The following is a 22,289-nucleotide window of genomic DNA, read 5'->3' as shown; positions in this document are numbered from 1 at the left end:
GAATCACTTTGGTTATTGGAACAAACCACATCCTAGTTTCAGACAGTAAGACTAGACTACACTAAACCCATTTTTAAAAATTCAATATCATATATTTTTCAGATGACAGGAGAAATTACTAAAATTCTGTTAGTAGCCTCAGAAGCTACTTAGCCTCCCCCGTGTATTCATGTGTTCCCCAAGAAATGAGTTTGTAGCTCATACCCAGCTAGAATAGACCTTCACTTCCGGTTCTTCAAGGTGATTTTACTACTCAGGCATTCATCAGAACTGTTCAACTTCACAGCCTGTCTCATGTGTCATGAAATCTTACTATGTGTGTATGTGTGCATGTGTGTGTGTGCATGAGAGAGAGAGAGAGAATTTTAAAGATTTAGTTGAAAGATTTCTGAATCCTGGATTGATTTTCATAACTTCTGCATTCTTCTTAAGCATCTACTTACAGTAAGATAGTTCCAAACAACAAATTGTGTCAACTGTGTGAGCTTGGTAAAGCTGTTTGCTCACCCTGAAGCACAATTATCATCAATAGCCTGATGGCTTGATATGAGATTAGCTTATTTTTTATTCATCAACTCAGCCTGGCAGCAATGAGAGTATATTTTAATGGATTCCATGGACAAAGGCCATCAGTTTTCCTCGTCATTCTGTGGTGCTGAATTCTGCCACTCTCTCCAGACCTCTTCTCCTGTCTCCCAAATCCTGGTGGATTTCCAACAGGGAAAGCCCAAGGCAATGAATCTCAAACTTTAATAGACATCATTATCACCTGGAGAGCTTGTCAAAACACAGATTCCTGGGCTTTGCCCACAGAGATTCTGGTTCAGTAGGTCTGGGATGGGCCCAGTAATTAGCTTTTCTAAAAAGCTTCCAGTTGGTGCTAAAGTTGCTAGTGGTTCGGCAACCACTGCTTAAGGCATCCTGAGGACACGGGGAAAGTTGATAAGTACTTGCTGCCTTCCTTTAGGAAACATAGCTCTCATGACCTACAAATTGTCTTTCTTTGTCTATCTTTATTTCAGCCTCACACTGTCTTGATTATCGTAGCTTTATAATGAGCCCTGAGGGCAAATATATGTCTTTCAAACTTACTCTTCTTTTTCAAAGATAGTTTGCCTCTTGAAGCTCCTTTGCATTTTCATATCAATTTTAGGATTAGTTTGTCAAATTTTGCAAGCATTTTTAAAAGCCTATTGAGGTATTGATTGAGATTCTGTTGAATTATAGACCAATTTAAGGAAAATTTATATCTTCACAATGTTAAATTTATCCAATTCACAAATGAGGTTTCCATTTATTTCTGCCCTCTTTAATTTCTTACAGCAATGTTTTATAGTTTTCAGAGTTCAAATCTTGAGCCACTTTTGTCAGGTTTGTTCCTAAATACTTCATAATTACTTTTTCTGATATTATAAATGATATTTTATAACTTTTAATTTCCCATTGCTGCTTGCATACAGTGGTCTGTAGTTTTGTTTTCTTAGAATGTCTTTGTCTGGTTTTGGATAGAGTAGCACTGGTCTCAGGGGGAGTTGGAAAATATTTCTTCCTCTTCAATTTCCTGGAAAAGTTTACGCAGAATTAGAATTACTTTTCTCCTTAAATATTGGGTACGATTCTCCAGGGAAGCAATCAGAGCTTGAAATACGTTTTGCAGGATAACTTTTAACTGTCAACTTAATTTCTTTAATAGATATACAGCTACTAAGATTATCAATTTCTTCCTGAATGAACTTTGGTAGATTGTGTCATATAAGTAATTTGTTCTGTTTATCTAAGTTGTCAAATTTATTGGCCTGAGTTTTTCATCATATTATCTTATTATCCTTTTACTATCTGTGGAATGTATAATGATGTCACCTTTCTCATTTCTGTCTTCTGTTATTAGATGAATAAATGTTATATCAAAGTTATGTATTTTGGGGTGCTACATATAAGGTATCAAAAAAAGAAAATTGTTTGTTTCTTCTTGATAAATTCCTAATCAGTCTGGCCAGTGGTTTATCAATCTTACTGATCTGCAAAATAACAAGTTTTGGGTGTTATTAGATTTTTTTGGTTTTGTTTTTCTGTTTTCTACTTTATTGATTTCAGCTCTGGTCTTTATTACTTACTTTCTTCTGCTTATTTTGGATTTATTTGCTCTTCCTTTTCTAGTTTCTTCAGGTAGGAACTGAGGTCACTGGTTTGAGATCTTCTTTTCTAATATAGGTCTATACTATTGTAAATTTTCCTCTAAATACTGCTGTTGTTGCATCTCAAAATTTTGAAATGTGTATTTAATTTAGTCAAACACTTTTTAATTTCTATTTTGATTTCTTATTTGACCCTGGTTCATTTAGAAGTATGATATTAGTTACCAAATATTTGGGGATTTGCCAGATATCTTTTGCTATTGATTTCAAATTTAATTCCATTGTAGTTACAGAATATATTTTGTATTACTTGAATTATTTTAAGTCTGTTGAGATTTATTTATGGCCTAGAATATAGCATATCATGCTAATTATTCTGTGTGCTCTTGAAGAAAATGTGTATTCTGCTGCTAGCTGATGTGTTGCGTGTGTGTGTATATATACATATATATATGCGTGTGTGTGTTTGTGTGTGTGTGTATGTGTGTGTGTGTTGCCCAGGCTGGTCTCGAATTCCTGAGCTCAAGGCCTGCCGAAGTGCTGGAATTATAGGCATGAGCATCAAGCCTGGCCCCATAAATATTAATTAATTCAAGTTGATTGATAATATTTTGAAGCTTTTCTATATCCTTACTGATATTTTTGTCTGTTTTTTCTATCAGTTATTGAGGAAAAGGTCCTGAAATCTGACTATAACAGTGGATTTATCTATTTCTATTTGAAGTTATATCAGCATTTTCTTTATGTATTTTAGAGTTCTGATATTAGGTGAATAAATGTTTAAATTTGTTACTTCCTTTTTATCAATTTACATCTATTATTATGAAATAATGTTCTTCATCCCTGGTAGTATTAATATTATTTGCTTTGAAGTCTAATTTACTCAATATGGCCACTCCACTCTCTTTTGATTAATTTAAAATAGTATGTCTTTTTCCATCCTTTTATCTTTTACCTATTTGTATTTTTATACTGAAAGTGGCAATATTTTCTTATAGGCAAGATATAGTTGGATATTGGTATTTTATTCAATTAGACCATTTTTAACTTTTAGTTGGGGTGTTTAGGCCATTTACGTTTAATATGAATATCTAAGTGATGAGTTTACTCTCTTACCATTTAATTTTTTGCAGATTGAATTAATTTTATTTTATAAGGAATTTAGAAATCATGAGCAAATATTTATACTTCATTAAAAAACAAAGTCTGTATATCATTCAAATTTTAAAAGTCAGCAAGACACTTAAAAAAATGTACTAAGTAACATGTTTCATTTTAGAACAAAATATTATCAGTGGCTCATCATAACTGATATAGGAACACAAAGAAAATGCTAAAAAGATGTAAAACTGAATCTCAAAATGATCCAGTTGGATGAAGGGAGCACCAGTTGTCACCAATGTGGGACTGCCATATATTCTGTCAAAGGAAACAAACTACTACGAGGTGATAAAGATAAGTAAATAAATAAACTGGCGAAGAAGAAAAGGAGCCCATGATTCCTGGAATGTTACAGTAAATGGTTTATTTGTTTCTGTTGTTACATGTGTTTTATCTTTCTTCTTTTAAGAAATTAAGTGGATGTGTAAGGGATCCAAGAATATTTCCCAGTTATATCTTATTTTTTCAGTAAGGATAACTTGATATTGAAGAAATAATGATTGATGCTCCCTATCATTTCAGCCACTGAATATACTACTAAAATGATTGGTTTTAGCAACTATAGTATGCTTTGATTTGTTTTCTTTTTAAAAAACTTTAAGTCCAAGAATATTTAAAGAATGAAAGTCTCTTAATTTAAAAAATATACAGTCATCCTTTGGTATCCGACGGCACCCCTCGAACCCCTCCTGTATACCAAAATTAAGGGATGCTCATGTCCCTGTGATTTACTTTTTATTTCTCCCATCTCTTCTTTGTTTTTGCTTTCCTCTTTCAGCCTTCTTTTGGATGAATTGACTTTTCCAATGATTCCATTTTACCACCTTTATGGCATATTATCTACAACTCTTTGTGTTACTATTATAAAGTGGTTGGTTTCAGGTGATGGGTATCAAGATATACTACCCCCAAATGTAACACCTTAGCATATTAAATATTTTAAGTTATATGAATTTAAGAAAACTGCAGAAGCAGGAAGGTCACTGTTCTTCTCTGGCACTTCTCTAAAGCAGATCCTATGTCTCTCATGTGAGAGGTGCCCTCCCTATACCCAGAGAAAAGAAACATGCTTGCCTCTCACGACAAAACATCAAGGAGAAAAATCTGAACAAGCAAACCCTGCTAAATTTCCCCCAGTTTACTACCTTTAGATCATACACCCATTGTTCTATTATATTTCTCCATGACTATCCATTCTTCATCAAACCTGCTATAAAAATACTCTGGTCTGTTTCTTTGAGTCTTCTTTCCTTATGACGGCTCCTGCATCACGTAACACTTATACTAAGTAAATGTGTACGCTTCTGTGTTGTTAATCTGTTTTTTGTTATAGTGGCCTCAGCTGTGAACCCAGGATGGGTAGAAAAAAAAGATATTTTTCTTCCCCTAAGAGGGTACAGTGGTCTTTAGTCACAGTCTCTCTTCAAGTGATACTACACCATTTCATACATAGTGTAAAACCTTATACGACTATGTTTCCATTTCTTTTCTTACAGACTTTATGCTACTGTTGTCATATATGCTTTGATGTTCATTAATCCTTCTTCTACACCTAATCTGCTGCAAATCCCATCTTGCTTATGCTTCATCTCAGATATTGTAATTTTCATCTGTAGATATTTTATTTTGTCTTTTTATTTCTTCTGTGTCCTGATTTAATCTTTCCTCTAGCCTTTTGAACATGTGTAATGGCTAGAGTTGGCAGAGTTATAATTAGCTCTTTGTTTACTAATTACATCATCTGTGTCATTGACAGGGCAATTATGTGTAATTGATTTTTCTTGGAATTATGGGTATTTATTTTCATGCTTCTTTATATTCATGGTAATATTTGGTTGCATGATAGATATTATGAATTTTATCTTACTGACTGCTAGATATTTTCATATTCCCATATTCTTCGGCTTTGTTCTGGTATATATTTAAGTTACCTGGAAACAGTTTTATCCTTTAGGGTCTCATTTTTTAAGTTTTGTTAGGATCAGAGCAACATTTGGTCTAGGTCTAATTTTTTCTCACTGCTGAAGCAAAACCCTTCTGAGTACGCTACCTGATATCCCGTGAATTATGTGGTTTTATACTCTTTCTGGTGGAAAGAGGAGCTATTCCCAGACCTATGTGATACCAGGGATTTGTCCCTCTAAACCTTTTCAGAGGTTCTTTCTCCAGCCACACACAGGCACTGATCATGATTCAGCAGAAGAGTCAGCAGGAACACTACAGAAATCCAGAGCTCACTCTCTGTTCAGTTTTCTTTTCTCTGGAACTCTTCCTCATGAATTGCAGTTATCTTAGTACCTGTAGACTCTCAGGTCTCTCTCCTCAACTCAGAAAGAGCAATAGTTTCCATTTGCAGCCCTTCTCTCTGCACCTAGGCCTGGAATCTCTCTCTAGGCAGTAAACTGGGGCAATCATAGGCTCACCTAATTTGTTTTCCCTCTCTCACAGGTCATTATCCTTTGTTGTCTGAGGTATAATGTCTTGAAAACTGTTGCTGTATATATCTTATCCAGTTTTTATTTATTTCACATAAAAGAGTAAATTTAGTATCTGTACTTCATCTTAACCACACTGAGAAATCTATTTGTGCTAACTATTCTAGAGGTCTCTAAGTTAAGTTCTTTTTTTCAAGTCATATTGAAAATATGTATATAAGTCAAGAGACTAGCTATCTCTTACCTTTTCTTGTTTGTTTCACATCTGCTCATCTCCAGGTATGTGAAATTACCAATTTTAAAAGAAGGGTTATATCAATTAACTATGTATCCTTTAAATAAAAATAATATTTGTAAATATTTCAATGACATGCAGAAATGTTTATGATAGATGTCATACAAAAATATCATTAAAATTCTATAGATTATAAAGTTAGAATATCTGAAATAAATGTCTTCTGCAAAAATTAATTAAAAGCTGAAATGAAATACGTCAAAATGTTAGCAGTCATATCTAGATGATGAGGTTGTGAGATGTTATTTGTTTTTCTTTAGATATTTTCTGTACTTTGTAAAGTACTACAGTACACGTATATTACCTTTTTTTGTTGTTTTTTTTTTTTTGAGACAGAGTCTTACTTTTTCACCCAGGCTGGAGTGCAGTGGCGCGATCTCGGCTCACTGCAACCTCCGCCTCCTGGGTTCAAGTGATTCTCCTGCGTCAGCTTCCCAAGTAGCTGGGATTACAGGGGCCTGCCACCACACCCTGCTAATTTTTGTATTTTTAGTAGAGACAGGATTTTATCATATTGGCCAGGCTGGTCTTAAACTCCTGACCTCAGGTGATCTGCCCCCCACAGCCTCCCAAATTGCTGGGATTACAAGCATGAACCACTGCACCCAGCCGTACTATCTTTTAAAAGGGCAAAATTGTGTTGTGTTTTTGTTTTCTAAAAATGAGTTGTAGGGAGACAAAAAGTCAGAGAAAATGTTGAGGAAAACATACAGAAGGTCTGAAGTTACTGCTTAGCTATTTCTTTAAGGATCTCACACAAGCTGTTCTTTTCTTGACCCTGGCAGTTATAAAACATAGCCCTTTGTCTCTATGAAGAAGGCCTGGATTATAAAACATCATGAAAAAACAGGAATAGAACATCCAGAATTTGGTGAACATTGTTTTAATCCCACAGTATTAGGAAAAAAGGAACCAATGCCATAAAATGTTAATAGTGCTCTCTTCAATCGTGGCTAAAATGTTCTATCTTGTAATAGAGCTCAGGACCGGACTTTCAGAGAAAAGCGATGAAAAGTTTAGAGAGCAGTCATGGCAAAGGGTTCTAGTTAAGTAACTCTACTTTCTCTTGATTACCAAATTAACGGAACTCAGTTGGACTATTCTATTATTAGTTCAGGTTCCTGCAATGATCTTCATTTTACAGAGAAGAAAACAGAAGCAGAAGGAACTCCAGATAATTCATCCATTAATTCACTCAATCAACAAGAATACACTTAGTGTCTATGGAGACAAAGCTCTAAGAGGGGCTGTGTGGTTCAGCTGAAGGAGCACAGGATTGTTCTCAGAATCAAACAGGCCTGAGTTCAAAACTTAGCTCTGCCTCCTCAAAAATTATGACCACAGACAACTTTTTAACCTTTGTGACCATCAACTTTCAACAAATCATGAAAACAAATGGCATCATAGGAATGTTGTGATCATTAGATAAGTTAAATGCTAAAACCCATAAGTAAAAATATTATACACTAGGCATTGCCTGATGTATAAAAGGCACTCAAATCTATACTAATCTAATGAAATCTGGGAAGCTGTAAAGTTAAAAAAGATATTTTTTCTTTTATTCCAAAATGTCACAATCTAACTAGGAAAAAAGATATTAACAAGTAAAACGATTGGTGTGAGGTACAATATAGCTAAGTACCCTGATTTTTAATGTCAAAAATAGGAACTGAGAGAAAGAAGGCATTCCAGGCAGCTGAAAATGGTGAGAGAAGGCTGAATGAAAGAGGTAGACTTAAATTGAGTCTCTAGATGGAAAGAGGTTACAAGTCATCACTCCCATCCTAAGAATAAAAACACTGAACAAACTGGAAGTCAATGGCTCTTCTTAATTCCGTCAGCAGAATTGATAGAGAGAAATGATAGCCTCATTGAGGTAAGAAGGGGCAGGGATTCATAACAATAGGTGCTGTTGCCTGACCATTTTACTGCTAAGCAATTTAAAAATTGCCAGGATTAAAAATGCCCAGAGTTTGCAGAGAAACCCACTGGTGCCTGTGTTACTATCTCCATTTTAAGCACACTAAATGAATAAGTCCGTTTAAATATGGTGGATTGTATTTATGTGTTTGTTATGACTATGTACATATGATACATGTGTTTGTTATGATTACAGTTGTAATATTCAACTACATTTGGTAGGGAAAAAATTGTAAAAGGTATATATACCCATGAGACAAAAAGGAAGGAACATGAGCCAGTGAGAGATTTCTACATCTTTTTGAAAATGGGAAAACAAGGAAGAGATTTTTGGTTTATCCAGGAATAAGAATGTAGTGAGCTGGCAACCAAGAAGAAGGAAGCTGACTTACATTGCAGAATCTAAGGATCAGACCTTAGAGGTTCTGGGGAGGGAAAGGGCAGTGAAGAGACACAGGGTAGAAAACTCACTGAACCCAAAAGTCAACCTGGAATTTCCTTTGCCACTTTCACCTTACAGAGGATGCAAAAGCAGCCGGAGATGGAGAAACCCAAATCTACCAGTTATCACTAGTTCCCCTACCCTGCTTTATTTTCTTCAAAACACTGTCACCATCTGACATTATGTTTTTTTGGTTTTTGGTTGTTTTGTTTGTTTGTTTGTTTTGAGACAGGGTCTCACCCTGTCACCCAGGTTGGAGTGCAATGGGGAGATCTTGGCTCACTGCAATCTCTGCCTCCTGGGCTCAAGTGATCCTCCCACCTCAGCCTCCTGAGTAGCTGGGACTATAGGCACACGTCACCATGTGTTTCGTTTATTGTTTGTTTTGTTTTGTTTTGGTAGAGCTGGGATTTCCCTATGTTGCCCAGGCTGGTGGTCTCAAACTCCTGGGCCTAAGCGATCCTCCCAACTCAGCCTTCCAAAGTGCTGGGATTACAGGCATGAGGCCACCACGCCTGGCTGTGCCATTATGTTATCTACTTATTTGTTAATTGATCCACTGTTTATTTTCCCCACAAGCAAATAAGCTTCTGGGAAGGCAGGGGCTTTGTTGGTCTTCAACTCTTTATTGCCCATGCTTGGCAAATAATAAGCACTCAGTCAGTGTTTGTGATATGAATAAATGAGTGACCCAAGCAATAATATTAACAATAGTTATACTGTATAAGAGTGATATTAGATGGTAATTTCCTTCCAGTCTCAGATTTACCACATTTCTCCCTGTGTCTTGGGGCCTTTTGATTAGTATAGGAAATTTTTCCAAGAGGAAGGAAAAATATTAGCAAAGTCACAAAGAAGAAGGAAGTACAAGGCATGAAGGGAAGAGAGATTTTCCAGGCTAGATTAGAACCACCTCTGTAGAGTGCTTCCCCGGTGTCCCTAGAGAAGGTCCTATATTACTCATTGCATCTCTCATGCCTCTGAATATTAAAGCACTTTTCTTCCTTTTCCTTTGTTTCTTTTTTTTTTTTTTTTTTAATATAGAGACAGAACAGGGTCTTGTTATGTAGTACAGGCTAGTCTTGAACTCCTGCCCTCAAGCAATCCTCTTGCCTTGGCCTCCCAAAGTGCTGGAATTACAGGCGTGAGCCACTATGCCTGGCCTCAGAGCATGTTTTAAATCTAACTATTATAAACCTTTCCTTTTGAAATTTCTGATATTTTAATTTGCTGCCTTCTCACTACAGCATTTGTGTCGTCTGGTCGCTCTGCTTTTCACATAACCCAAGCTCCTCCATTCAGAGAAGATGTAACCAAAGGCCATGGAGGAACTATGGAGGGAACCATGAGCCGCGTTCTCCACTTTTGAAAGCCATCATGCAGGTCATTCTTCTTCATGGAGAAAGCAAAGTTCACTTGCTTGTGAGTGAGAAAATGTTCCCTCCCAGGAGCTGGTGTTGGTAGCGCACACATCTAGAGCTTTCACCTACATCTAAATATAGACCAGGAGAAATTCGGTAGGCAACAAAAAGCTAAGCAGAATTTTAAAATAAAGCAAACTAACTGAAGGCCTGTTAGATTAATCTCTGTAAACTAAGGTGTTGTGGTGCCAGACATAACATTCAGGTCTCCTGACTAGAGCTTGAGTCACCAGTTGTCAGACTTGTGAATTCCAAAGAGGAGCTTGCCCTGGTTTATTTCAGCTTGCCAGGGCTTCCACCCATCCATCTCAGGCCATCGGAATGTAGTGCTAAAGCACCCTGGATTTGATATTCTATGTGTGAAATATCTTTGTACCACTTTCTGTAGCAACCTATCTAAAACAGTCACCAAATCTAAAAATAGACATTCTTCCTTAAGTTATGGCTTTGAGTCCATATAACCAGTGCAGGAAAATAGTACCAGAGTCCAGCCTTTTTTTCTAACACCTCCACTAAGCAGGAACTAAGAAAAGGAGTGGGGACCTAGACTAGAAATATCTCTTCTTATACTCACCTGAAAGCAGCTCTCAGAAGATGTCATAAAACCAAGGTTCACACCACTCATTATTCAAGTACCTTATACAGTTGACCATCCACTCAATAAACAGAGTAACATACCACATAACGACACTTCAGTCAATGACAGACCACATACACAAAAGTGGTATCATAAGATTATAATGGAGCTAAAATATTCCTATCAGCTACTGACATTGAAGGGGGAGAGTTCCCTGATCCCCCTTGCAGGACATGTGGAAGGGGTGTGGCTCATCTGTTGGGCAGTCACTGCTGCGCAAGCCCGTTATAGGAGAGGGAGCATGTAGACAGACAGGTGCAGGAGCCAGGGCGAGCACTTTTGGGTTCCCACCCCACGGTGGCATTTAGGGGTGTGTGCCTGTGACTCTCAAGGTCCCAGTGGGTGTGCTACAGTGCTCTTTTAGCTCTGCCATCGGCAGATGGCTTAAGTGTTAACCAGCTCAGTGCCCTCTTGGCACCTGGGTTCTTATCCAGTGTCCAAGAAGAATCAAGTCACACATGAACTTGAAGGATGGTGAATGCGGGGATTTTACTGGGTGATGAAGGTGGCTCTCAGCAGGATGGATGGGGAGCTGGAAAGGGATTGGAGTGGAAGATGATCTTCTCTGGAGTTCGGCTGTCCTGCAACTGATCTCCTCTCTGACCATCCCCCTCCAAACTCCTCTTGACATTCAGATGCTCCTTCTCTTCTCTCCTTCTCTGCAGCACCACTCTTCTGCTTCTCTGCTCTTCTGTTTGTCTGCTTATCTGCTCATCTGCTCATCAAGCCTGGGATTTGGGGTTTTTATGGGTACAGCACAGAGGGGCATGGCAGACCGAAAGGCAACATTTGGGTGCACAAACAGGAATGTCTATTCCCATTTAGGGCTGCAGGTTTCCAGGCTTGGGAGTAAGGCTTTTACCAGGGAACTGCCCTCTTCTACCCAGTATTTCCCTGTCTCCTGTCTATACCAGCATGGTAGCTCTGGTAACGTCATAGCTCAACACATTACTCACGTGTTTGTGGTGGTCTTGGTGAAACACACCTACTGCACTGCCAGGCATACAAAAATGTAGCACAATTAGGTACAGTACATAAAACTTGATAATGATAATAACAGACTCTGTTACTGGTGTATGTATTTACTGTACGATATCTTAATCATTGTTTTAGAGTGTACTCCTTCTATTTGTAAAAAAGGAAATTAACTATAAAACAGCCTCAGGCAGGTCCTTCAGGAGGTATTCCAGAAGAAGGCATTGTTATCGCAGGAGATGAGAGCTTCGTGTTATTGTCCATGAAGATCTTCCAGTGGGACAAGATGTGGGGGTGGAAGATAGTGATACTGATGATCCAGACCCTGTGTAGGCCTAGGGTAATGCGTTTGTGTCTTCATTTAAATTAAAAAGTTTAAGGGGAAAAAATAAAAATAGAAAGCACTTATAGAATAAGTATATAAAGAAAATATGTTTGTACAGTTGTACAAAGTGTGTTTTATGCTGTTATAAAAGAGTTAAAAGTTCAAAAAAATTAAAAACTTTAAAAAGTAAAAAATTTATAGTAAGCTAAGGTTAATTTGTTATCAAAAAGAGAAAAATATTTTAATAAACTTAGTATACTCTAAGTATATGGTGTTTATAAAGTCTACACTGAAACCACCTTTGCAAACATTATAACAGGGACAAAATTATGACAGTGAAAGAGATCTGACCTAACAAATTCCATCTTGATTCTAACCTCCAAGCTGCCCTTGTCCATTCCTGGGGATAGGTTCAACTAACTTTGGGAGGAACTTGGTTTATAGTTTAACTTTGAAACAAAGATGATAACAGCCCTTTCCTTAAATAAACCCCCTTCTTTCCTGGGGACTTGACTTTGTAGGACTAACAAATTAGGCACGAGATCTGCAACTTCCCCAATTACTCCTGCACATAACATCACTATTATAGAACCTAAGATTGGTCTTTTGAGATGTCTTTTCAGGTTTTTGCGTTTCTGATAATTGGTGGCCCCACCTGGACCCACCAACCAGTCCTGTGGCCCCACCAAGAAGCGGATTCTAACACCTCCACTAAGCAGGAAGTAAGAAAAGGAGTGGACTTGAGAAATGCACGAGGACCATTTTCCACACCCCTATGATTGTATCTCCAACCAGTCAGCAGCACCATTCCCTGGCCCTTCAAACTATCCTTGAAAAACACTACCTTCCGAATTTTCAGGGAGACTGATTTGAGTAATAAAACTCCAGTCTCCCATTCAGCTGGTTCTGTATGAATTAAACTCTTTCTCTGCTGCAATTTCTGGTTCTTGATAAATTGGCTCTATCCAGGCAGCAGGCAAAATGAACCCGTTGGGTGGTTACAAGAACATATCCCAGTTGTTAAGCAATGCATGACTGAATTTACTAAGTCTTAACTCTTGTTGTGGCAGTAGGGATCTATGATATAAAAAGTTAGCCATATCCTTGCTTCCCAAGATTTTCTAGTATTATCATTGCGATAACTTACATCCTGAAATTTCTGGAGGAGTGCTGATTACAAGTGTTTTATGGCTAAGATACATTGTTACAGAATTTTTCATTTTTTTCTTAAAAAAGCAACAAAAGTTTGAATTTATTGCTTATTAATTAACGATCACACTTTTTTCAAATCATTTGAAAAACACAAAACAAAAAGCTTTAAATGCTATTAAACATCAAAACATAAAAGATGAGATCTGATAGATGCAAAAACTTCCTAAAGAGACAGAATGGCTCCCAGGGCAGAATAAGTAGCCAAAATGATGGTATTGATACACTTAAGGAAAAAGAGACCAGGTGCAGTGGCTCACACCTATAATCCCAGTACTCTGGGAGGCTGAGGCCAGTGGACCACCTGAGGTCAGGAGTTCAAGACCAGCCTGGCCAACATGGTGAAACCCTGTCTCTACTAAAAATGCAAAAAAAAAAAAAAAAATAGCTGAGTGTGGTGGCACACATCTCTGATCCTAGCTACTCAGGAGGTTGAGGCAGAAGAATCACTGGGACCAGGGAGGTGGAAGTTGCAGTGAGTACTTCAGCCTGGGTGACAGAGCAAGACTCTATCTCAAAAAAAGAAAGGAAGAAAGGAAGAAAAGAAGAAAAGGAAGGAAGGAAGGAAGGAAGGAAGGAAGGAAGGAAGGAAGGAAGGAAGGAAGGAAGGAAGGAAGGAAAGAAGGAAGGGAGGAAGGAAGGAAGGAAGGAAGGAAGGAAGGAAGGAAGGAAGGAAGGAAGGAAGGAAGGAAGGAAGGAAGGAAAGAAAGAAAGAGAAAGAAAGAAAGAAGAAAGAAAGAAGAAAAGAAAAAGAAAATGTGTCAAAGAAAGAAAGAAAGAAAGAAAGAAAGAAAGAAAGAAAGAAAGCAAGAAAGAAGAAAGAAAGAAGAAAAGAAAAAGAAAATGTGTCAAAGGAGATGTAGTGGTTGGAAAGGGAAGCACAGGAAATGGCAAGTGAAAGAGGATACCATGTTAGTGCTTATTAAATGTTACCCAGTGGCAAGAGATCCAGATCCTGGGGAAGTCCTTCCAATGTTTTTGCTTCTATTGGCAAAACTGGAATGTTCTATCAGACCTAGCCGAACCTATCCCTCGAGTCTGCCAACCTGTTCTGCTCTTGATCAAGGGCTCTCCAAGCAATGTTTGCATCATAATCTGGTTCCCCCATGTAGACTTTCTGTAGGCCAATAATTTGCTAGTCAGCAGACACAAACCAGCTGTGAGTTTAGCAACTAGCCAACTGACCACAACAAACTCACCTCATCGTTGGACTTTGTCAGATTTGCAACCTAACAAAATGTAATTTAATTTCAAAAATCTGTTTTAAAATTTATTAAAGGAAACTCAAAATTGAGAAAAAATTATCTGGCCAAGTGTTTCAATATTTAGTCTGGAAAAAAGTGGTCAGTAGTCACATAAGGAACATAAATAACAACTCCACGCCAAAGCACTTGGAGATGAGTCACATGTAACTGGTGCATACTTAATACCACAGAAGTATGAAAAGGAGAAATTATGTCTTACTAAGGAAATCCAGGAAAGCATCACAGAGGAAGCAGTAATCAAGTGAGGCTTGAAGAATGAGCAGAGTGATGATAAGCAGAGACCTAGAGAGGCTGAGGTGATTTCTCCAGTCAAATAAAATGTAGAAGGTGGAAAATGTGCTGGGCACGCAGGCACACAGGTTAGATGCGGACTTAAAGTAAAACTAAGTTTAAATGGTAGAAGAAGATGACACAGCAGCTTGGGAAGTATAAATGTCACATGGCAGCAATGCCAAACCATCTAATCTTTATAATAAGGAGGAAACGTCATGGAGTGAGACTCTAGGAATTAGGCAAGGCTACAAAATATGATCCATGGCTGAAAACTGAAAAGCATACTTTCAACTCCATTGACATTCTTTTTGTTTGTTTGTTTGTTTTTGAGATGGAGTCGCGCTCTGTCGCCCAGGCTGGAGTGCAGTGGCACGAACTTGGCTCACTGCAACCTCGGTCTCCCAGGTTCAAGCGATTCTCCTGCCTCAGCCTCCCAAGTAGATGGGACTACAGGTACTTGCCACCATGCATGGCTAATTTTTTGTATTTTTCTAGTAGAGACGGGGTTTAACTGTGTTAGCCAGGATCGTCTCGATCTCCTGACCTCGTGATCCGCCCACCTCAGCCTCCCATACATTCTTATATAAGGTATTGATAATTTCCATCCAAATACTTGGATGAATGCAAACTAAAATGAAAAGTGAAGGACAAGGGCTTGAGAGTCCTGGAACCTGGATAAGAAAGGCATTATTGTAATATGGGAAGCCACAGGAGGATACGAACTTGGGATACTTCATAATTTTGACTGGGTCTTCCAAGCATCTCCTGCACAGTTCAGGAGATATTTTTGCAAGAAGAGCCTTGTCTATTCATATTGCCATAAAGATATGAAAATCTAGAATGCATCTATTTTCTACTAATTCGGTAGAAGGTTATTATGACCAAGATGTATCTATATGCAAAATCTTATATGTGCAGTCTGAGAAACTCTGGAACGCTCTGAAAAAATTTTTGTGCATTTGGAGGAGTTGGAACAGATGTAGAAAGACAAGAAAACTCCTCTCTTCTTTGAATCAAAAATAAAAGGTTATTTTTTTCAAAGGCAGATAGAATTGAAGGAGAAAATGCTATTGTATTGCTCATTGCCTCTCAAAAACCCATTGTTTAAGAACTGGACAGCTGACCTGAATGTAAAGTTCAAGAAAAAGGAAATATATTTGAGGTATAGAATTCAATTTCTCAAAATCACCATGTGTGAAGCCTCAAGCTAGTTGCAAATTTAACTTGCATACAATATTGTCCATGAAGTGAAAAAGCAAAAAAAAAAAAAAAAAAATAGCAATTGTCGCTGGGAAGTCTGTTTAATTGTTCACTACCCAGGAAGTGTCATGGTGCTTCATAAATGAGGGATCCATATTCAGTTCAGACTTTAAGCAAACGAGAACATTAACATCAAGGGGGTATGAAGCCACTTCAATCCACACAGTGCATTGATGATCTTCCTCCTCAAGGAGAAGGACAGGCAGGAGGAATAAGATAGACCATTAACACTCAGTGGTAGAAAATGATGTCGTATTATGCAGTCATTCTCAGAGTTAGAAAGCAATGATTTTGAACTCTGTCATCAGCGGTTAAGGCCCAGGAATCACAAATAGAAACCCCAACTAACATCAGATCATGAGCAGAACAGAGTGCACAAAAGAGTGGATTAGCTGCCCCATTAGAAATTCTTCAGTTCTTTTGCTTAAAGGTTCTCATGAGTTACCTTAAGAGGAGGAACTAGATATCTTAATAAAACCTGCTATGTGCCCTACTAACTCTAATTATAGAGACTATATCTAAAAAAAAAAAAAAAAAAAAAAAAAAGAGAAAGAAAAAAGAAAATGTGTCAAAAGAGATATAGTGGTTGGAAAAGGAAGCACAGGAAATGGCAAGTGAAAGAGGAGTTAATTATAGTTCAGTTCAATAAGTGAAGGATATTTGTTTAAAGAGTAAACAAACTCCACATGGCTTTTGTTTGTTTTTTGTCTGTTTTTGGACACAGGGTCACACAGGGTCTTGCTCTGTTGCCCAGGCTGGAGTGCAGGGGTGCAATTTTGACTCACCACAACCTCCGCCTCCCAGGTTCAAGTGATTCTCATGCTTCACCCACCCCAGTAGCTGGGACTACAGGCACAGGCCACCACATCTGACTAATTTTTTATTTTTAGTAGAGATGGGGTTTCACCATGTTGGCCAGGCTGGTCTTGAACTCCTGGCCTCAAATAATCTGCCCACCTTGGCCTCCCAAAGTTCTGGGATTATAGGCATGAACCACTGCTCCCGTCCCAAAGTCCATCTTTTAATCTGGCTCCATTGAATTTCACTTTTCCAACCCTGGATAACATAGCAGGAGATCCTGTAGCTTTCTTGTTATTTTCAGTTGTAGGAACCACCTCATTTTGAGAATTTAGATTCATTTTCAGGTGTTCAAATATCCAGTCCAGTCTATATTAAAACTGTAATCTCACATCCTATTCCAAGCTTCTCTCCTCTACCTCCTCATGCCAGGAACTGAGGCTTGGAGACCTAAGGGCGGAAGTGAACATACGCATCTTTTTTACCACTTCTTCTGATTTATGTTTCTTTCTCCACTCATCATGAGGCTTCTGGAACACATGTTGTCTGGGTTAATAGAGTAAATATTAGAAGAAGAGCAAAAAGTTAAGCATTTTTGCTCACACTATGTGGCCACCATGTCCTTGTGCTAGCATCTGTGGCTATTGCCTGGAAAAACTTCTAAATTCTTCAGAACCAATCCCTTTTTCCCTGAGGGAATCTTCACTCTGATTTCTTGCCTTAGATTACATATTTTCCTGAAGGCCTTTTGTAACACCCCAACAGTTCATCCCATCAGCTCCTTCTGTGTCTGCAAGACCCTCACCCTAGCAAGCACCCTTCTTGGGAGAGTAATCATCAGAGTTTCTGAATCTCTCTTACTTTTTATTGCATGTCCTTGGCTCAGAAGGGATACATGAATTCTTGCCTTTGAAAAAATAACAAAAATGTAAGAAGCTGTTTTCAATAATTCTGTTCTATAAAAACATATTCCTATGCGTAGGTACTACATGTTATACACGTTTAGCAAAAGTTGTCTAGGATAGAGAGTTAAAAATTAGCTAGAAAGAAGGAAGGAAGAAAAGAGTTAAGGAATAGAAGCTAATTTATGCAACTCTACCTGTGTGTCAGGGCCTGCACTGCAAAACAGGTATTATCTCCATTTTGTAGATGAGTAAGTTAGACTAAAAGAGATGAAATGTGGCCGGGCGCGGTGGCTCACGCCTGTAATCCCAACACTTCTGGAGGCAGAGACGGGTGGATCACGAGGTCAGGAGATCGAGACCATCCTGGCTAAAATGGTGAAACCCTATCCTTACTAAAAATACAGAAAAACTACCCGGGCATGGTGGCGGGCGCCTGTAGTCCCAGCAACTAGGGAGGCTGAGGCAGGAGAATGGCGTGAACCTGGGAGGCGGAGCTTGCAGTGAGCCTAGATCTCGCCACTGCACTCCAGCCTGGGCGACAGAGCGAGACTCCATCTCAAAAAAAAAAAAAAAAAAAAAAAGAGATGTGTAGTTATAGTGAACAACCATAGTTTTTTTGTTTTTTTGTTTTTTGTTTTTTATTGAGACAGAGTCTCACCCTGTCACCCAGGCGAAAAAGTACATAGTATATATTGCCTCTATAATTCAACTGATACTTTATATCCTGCACCCAAATATTTTTCTTACTGTGGTCCTATACTACCTTTTAATTTTTCTAAGTATTTTTTCCATCTGCCCAAATAGATTATGAGCTTCTCAAGGAGTGTCTATTACACTTTTTGTTGTATTCAGTAATCAACATATATTGAATATTGTGTTAAACCCATTAAAATTAAAAGTACACAGCTTGTTCAAACACAAGGGGCTATGAGGATAATTTCATCACTGTGCTTGTAGATATGAATCTGTATTGATGGGAACTGACTTTTCCCCATACCACAGCCTGAACAGGAGGAAGAATTCTCATATACTAATATGAAATATTTAAATTAGTACTAAAAATTAATTTCCAAATTGAAACCACTGTTAAACTATGGACTGTGTCATGGCCGATTTGGCAGGGGAGCTTAAGAGATTCAGCTTCTGCCTAGCGATACTTTTCATTGTCTAGGACAATTTTGGTTTGGATTCTTTTAATTTTGTCTTATTGTAAAGTTATGGACTTTACAACCCTTCTTCAAGTCTTTCCAAGACCTATAAAGACATCAGACAAAAGCAGAATTTCATCTTTCTTTTCCCATTATAACATACCATATGGATACACCCAAGACTTATACATATTGTCATATGGAACTCAGATACTAAAAATCTATTATCTTTGGCAAAAACCAGGACTGGGAGAACCACCCCAAAACTGAAAAATATGTTTTGAAGATATTCTCATTTACCTGTTTACATCATGTAAAATTATGATAACTAAAGGGAATCCTCAAATAATTAAGTAAAAACATCTCATTAAAAAACAGTATTGGAATTCTGCTCCCAGCCACAATCCAGTAACTAGGAATGCATTTACCTTCTTACCTTAAGCAACTAGAAAGTCAGACAAAATATATGAAACATCTTTCTTCAGACATTGTTCAATAGACAGCCCGAGACAGTGATCTCTGAAAGGGAAGGAAATGAGATGACCCCTGATGTTGCCTGATCTTTTCGCCTGAGAAGAGTTTCCAGGCTGCAACATAGGCAGGGGAAACCCAAACAGTGGCTTGTGGTCTCACTGAGTTGAGGAGACATAGTGCTGATTTCAGGGCATTTCACACACTTAGAATTTGTGGGATAGAATAACAGAAACGAGTGACACACAGAGAGCTCTGGAGATCTTTGAATCCTTTCAAACTTTGGCTGAACACTGCTGTATGCATGGATGTGTGGTAACTACTAAGGCCAGGGAAAGAACTATCAGAAAGGAGTACGCAGAACAGTGTCCAGACCTTACAAGAATCAGGAATAGCTTAGGCTGTCAACCAGTCAAAGGAGAAAGACCTCCTATCTCACAGAACATGAGACTCTTCAGAGGGCTATTTCCTAGATCAAAGTAGCCCTGCTCTGAACTCACCCTAACGAATCTTAAAAGCAAAACTCAAAAGCCATCCAGCTAATTCCAAGAAACTTATCTGCATCCCACGGGGGAAAAAAAAAAGAAATCCGACAATATTTAAAGGAATACAGAAAAATCCAGGACACAAAAATGTAAAATTCATCATGTCCAATTGTAAACGAAGTTTACTTTTATAAATTTATTTTGATAAAAAATAATTACCAAGTAAGCAAAGTAGGGAAAATATTGCCTTCCAACCAGAATAGTAATCAAATCAATCAATAGAAATAGATCTAGTAATTTCACAGAAGATAGAATTAGCAGATAGCAACAGTAAACAATTGTTATAAGTATACCCCAAATGTTTAAGACGATGAGAAAAACAAAAAACGTTTTCAAATACAAATCAAACTCTGCAGCTAGAAAATACGATATTTGAAATGAGAAACATACTGGATAGGATAAACTTTAGATTAGATATTGGCCCAAAAAAAGACCACCAAACTTGAAGACAGATTTTACCCAAAGTGAAACAGAAGGAAAATAAGATTTTAAAACATGAAACACCTCTTTGAGGAAGACGTGGTCGTAGGTGGTGCGGAGCTCCGATCCGCCCACACCTGCTCCTGACTCACCGCTGTTAGCTCTCGCCGCTGAAGAAGTCGGTCAGGAAGCCGCGCAGCAGCCATGGCTTTTAAGGATACCGGAAAAACATCCATGGAGCAGGAGTTGGCAATTCACCGAATTCGAATCACTCTAACAAGCTGCAACGTAAAATCCCTAGAGAAGGTGGGTGCTGACTTGATTAGAGGAGCAAAGGAAAAGAATCTCAAAGTGAAAAGACCAGTTCGAATACCTACTAATCACTATAAGAAAAAACGCCCCTGTGGTGAAGGTTCTAAGTCATGGGATCGTTTCCAGATGAGAATCCACAAGAGACTCATTGACTTGTACAGCCCGTCTGTACAAGATTGTTGTTGTTGTTGAGATTGTTAAGCAGATTACTTCCATCAGTATTGAGCCAGGAGTTGAGATGGAAGCCACCATTGTAGACGTTTAAGTCAACTATTTTAATAAATTGATTACCAGTTGGAAACTTAAAAAAAAAAAAAAAGAAACAAGCATCAGTAATCTTTTGAATGATATTAAGAAGTCTAGGATATTTGTAATTGGAGTCTCAGAAGGGAGGGTCAGAAAAAAATGAGAAAATATGGCACAAAGATAAGAATGGTCACAGACTACTCATCAGAAACTATGGAAGACAGAAATCCTTAAAGCACTGAAAAGGGACTAGCAACCTGTAATTGTACATATTGTATTAGTCAATTCTCATGCTGCTGTGAAGAAATACACGAGACTGGGTAATTTATAAAGGAAAGAGGTTTAATTGACTCACAGTTCAGCATGGCTGGGGAGACCTCAGGAAACTTACAATCATGGCAGGCGGTGAAGGGGAGACAGGCACTTTCTTCACAAGGTAGCAGAAAGGAGAAGTGCAAGCAGGTGAAATGCCAGATGCTTATAAAACCATCGGATCTCATGAGACTCACTCATTATTAGGAGAACAGCACAGGAGGAATGGCCCTCATGATCCAATTACCTCCACCTGGTCCCCGACCTTGACACGGGGATCATGTCCCCATGACATGGGGATCATGGGGATTACAATTCAAAGTGAGATTTGGATGGAGACACGGAACCAAACCATATCATATGTCCATCAAAAAACTTCTTTCAAAAATTAACTAAAGGCTTTTTCAGACATACAAAAGTTCAGAGAACCATTGCCAACAGATCTGTGCTACAAAAAAATACTAAAGGTAGTTACTCAGGCAGAAGGAAAATTATACCAGATAGAAATTTGGATCTGAAATATGGAAGAAAATAAAATAAAAATGGCAAATACATGAAAAAATATAAAAGGCTTTTTTCTTATTTTTAAAAAATCTCTTTTTAAGATAATTTAATATTTAAACCAAAGGTAATAATGATAGATTGTAGAGTTTCTAGTATATATGGAATAAAGTTCATGAAAACAATAGCACCAAGTACAGGATGGGGAACTGATATTTTTACCACTGTAAGGTTTCTAAAACATATGTAAGGGATATACCATTATTTGATGATAGACTGTGATAAGTTAAAGATTTATATTGTAAACCCACTAAAATGGAACAACAAAAAATTTATAGATAATATCCCAGTAGTGAAGATAGAATAAAATAAAAAATACTTAATCTAAAGGAAGAAAAGAGAATGAAGAACCAAGAATAGATGGAGACAAAAGAAGATATAAAAACATGTTAAACATCATTAGTCATTAGAGAAATGCAAACTAAAACCACAATGAAGTACCACTACACATCTTCTCAAAAGGCTAAAATCTAAAAGATTCACTCTTAATTCCAGGTTTTGATGAGGATGAGGATCAACTGGAAATCTCATACGCTGCTGGTGAAAATGCAAAATTATATATTGCTACTTTGGAAAATCATTTGGCAGTTTCTTATGAAGTTAATCAAACACTTACCATACAACCCAGCAATTCCAATCCAAACATTCACACAGATTCTATTCAAATGTTCATAGCAGCTTCTTTATTCGTAACAGCCCCAAATATAAAACAACTAGAATGTCCATTCACAAACAAATGGATAAACTGTGAACCATGTATACGATAGAATACTACTCAGCAATAAAAAGAAACAAATTATTGATACACCCAGCAATGT

General features: G+C 37.8%; 1 protein-coding gene and 1 pseudogene across 1 annotated transcript in view; one reads left to right on the top strand and one right to left on the bottom strand.

The window, feature by feature from the left end:
• Positions 1–20,246, bottom strand: part of TMC1 (transmembrane channel like 1) — a 183,527-nt gene extending 163,281 nt beyond the window's left edge. Inside the window, exons 1-2 of the mRNA XM_025358883.1 lie at positions 20,193–20,246; positions 17,413–17,458 (exon numbers count right to left, since the gene is read on the bottom strand). Of these exons, the coding sequence (XP_025214668.1) occupies positions 17,413–17,458; positions 20,193–20,246 (100 nt within the window). The remainder of the gene's footprint in view (positions 1–17,412; positions 17,459–20,192) is intronic.
• On the top strand, positions 20,245–20,631 carry LOC112608451 (annotated as a pseudogene).
• Positions 20,632–22,289: the final 1,658 nt, after the last annotated feature.

Source organism: Theropithecus gelada, chromosome 15, assembly GCF_003255815.1.
Source record: "Theropithecus gelada isolate Dixy chromosome 15, Tgel_1.0, whole genome shotgun sequence".
In the NCBI taxonomy this organism is placed as follows: domain Eukaryota; kingdom Metazoa; phylum Chordata; class Mammalia; order Primates; family Cercopithecidae; genus Theropithecus; species Theropithecus gelada.
Note: the sequence above shows the minus strand (reverse complement) of the source record. Positions and strands in the feature narration are given on the sequence as shown.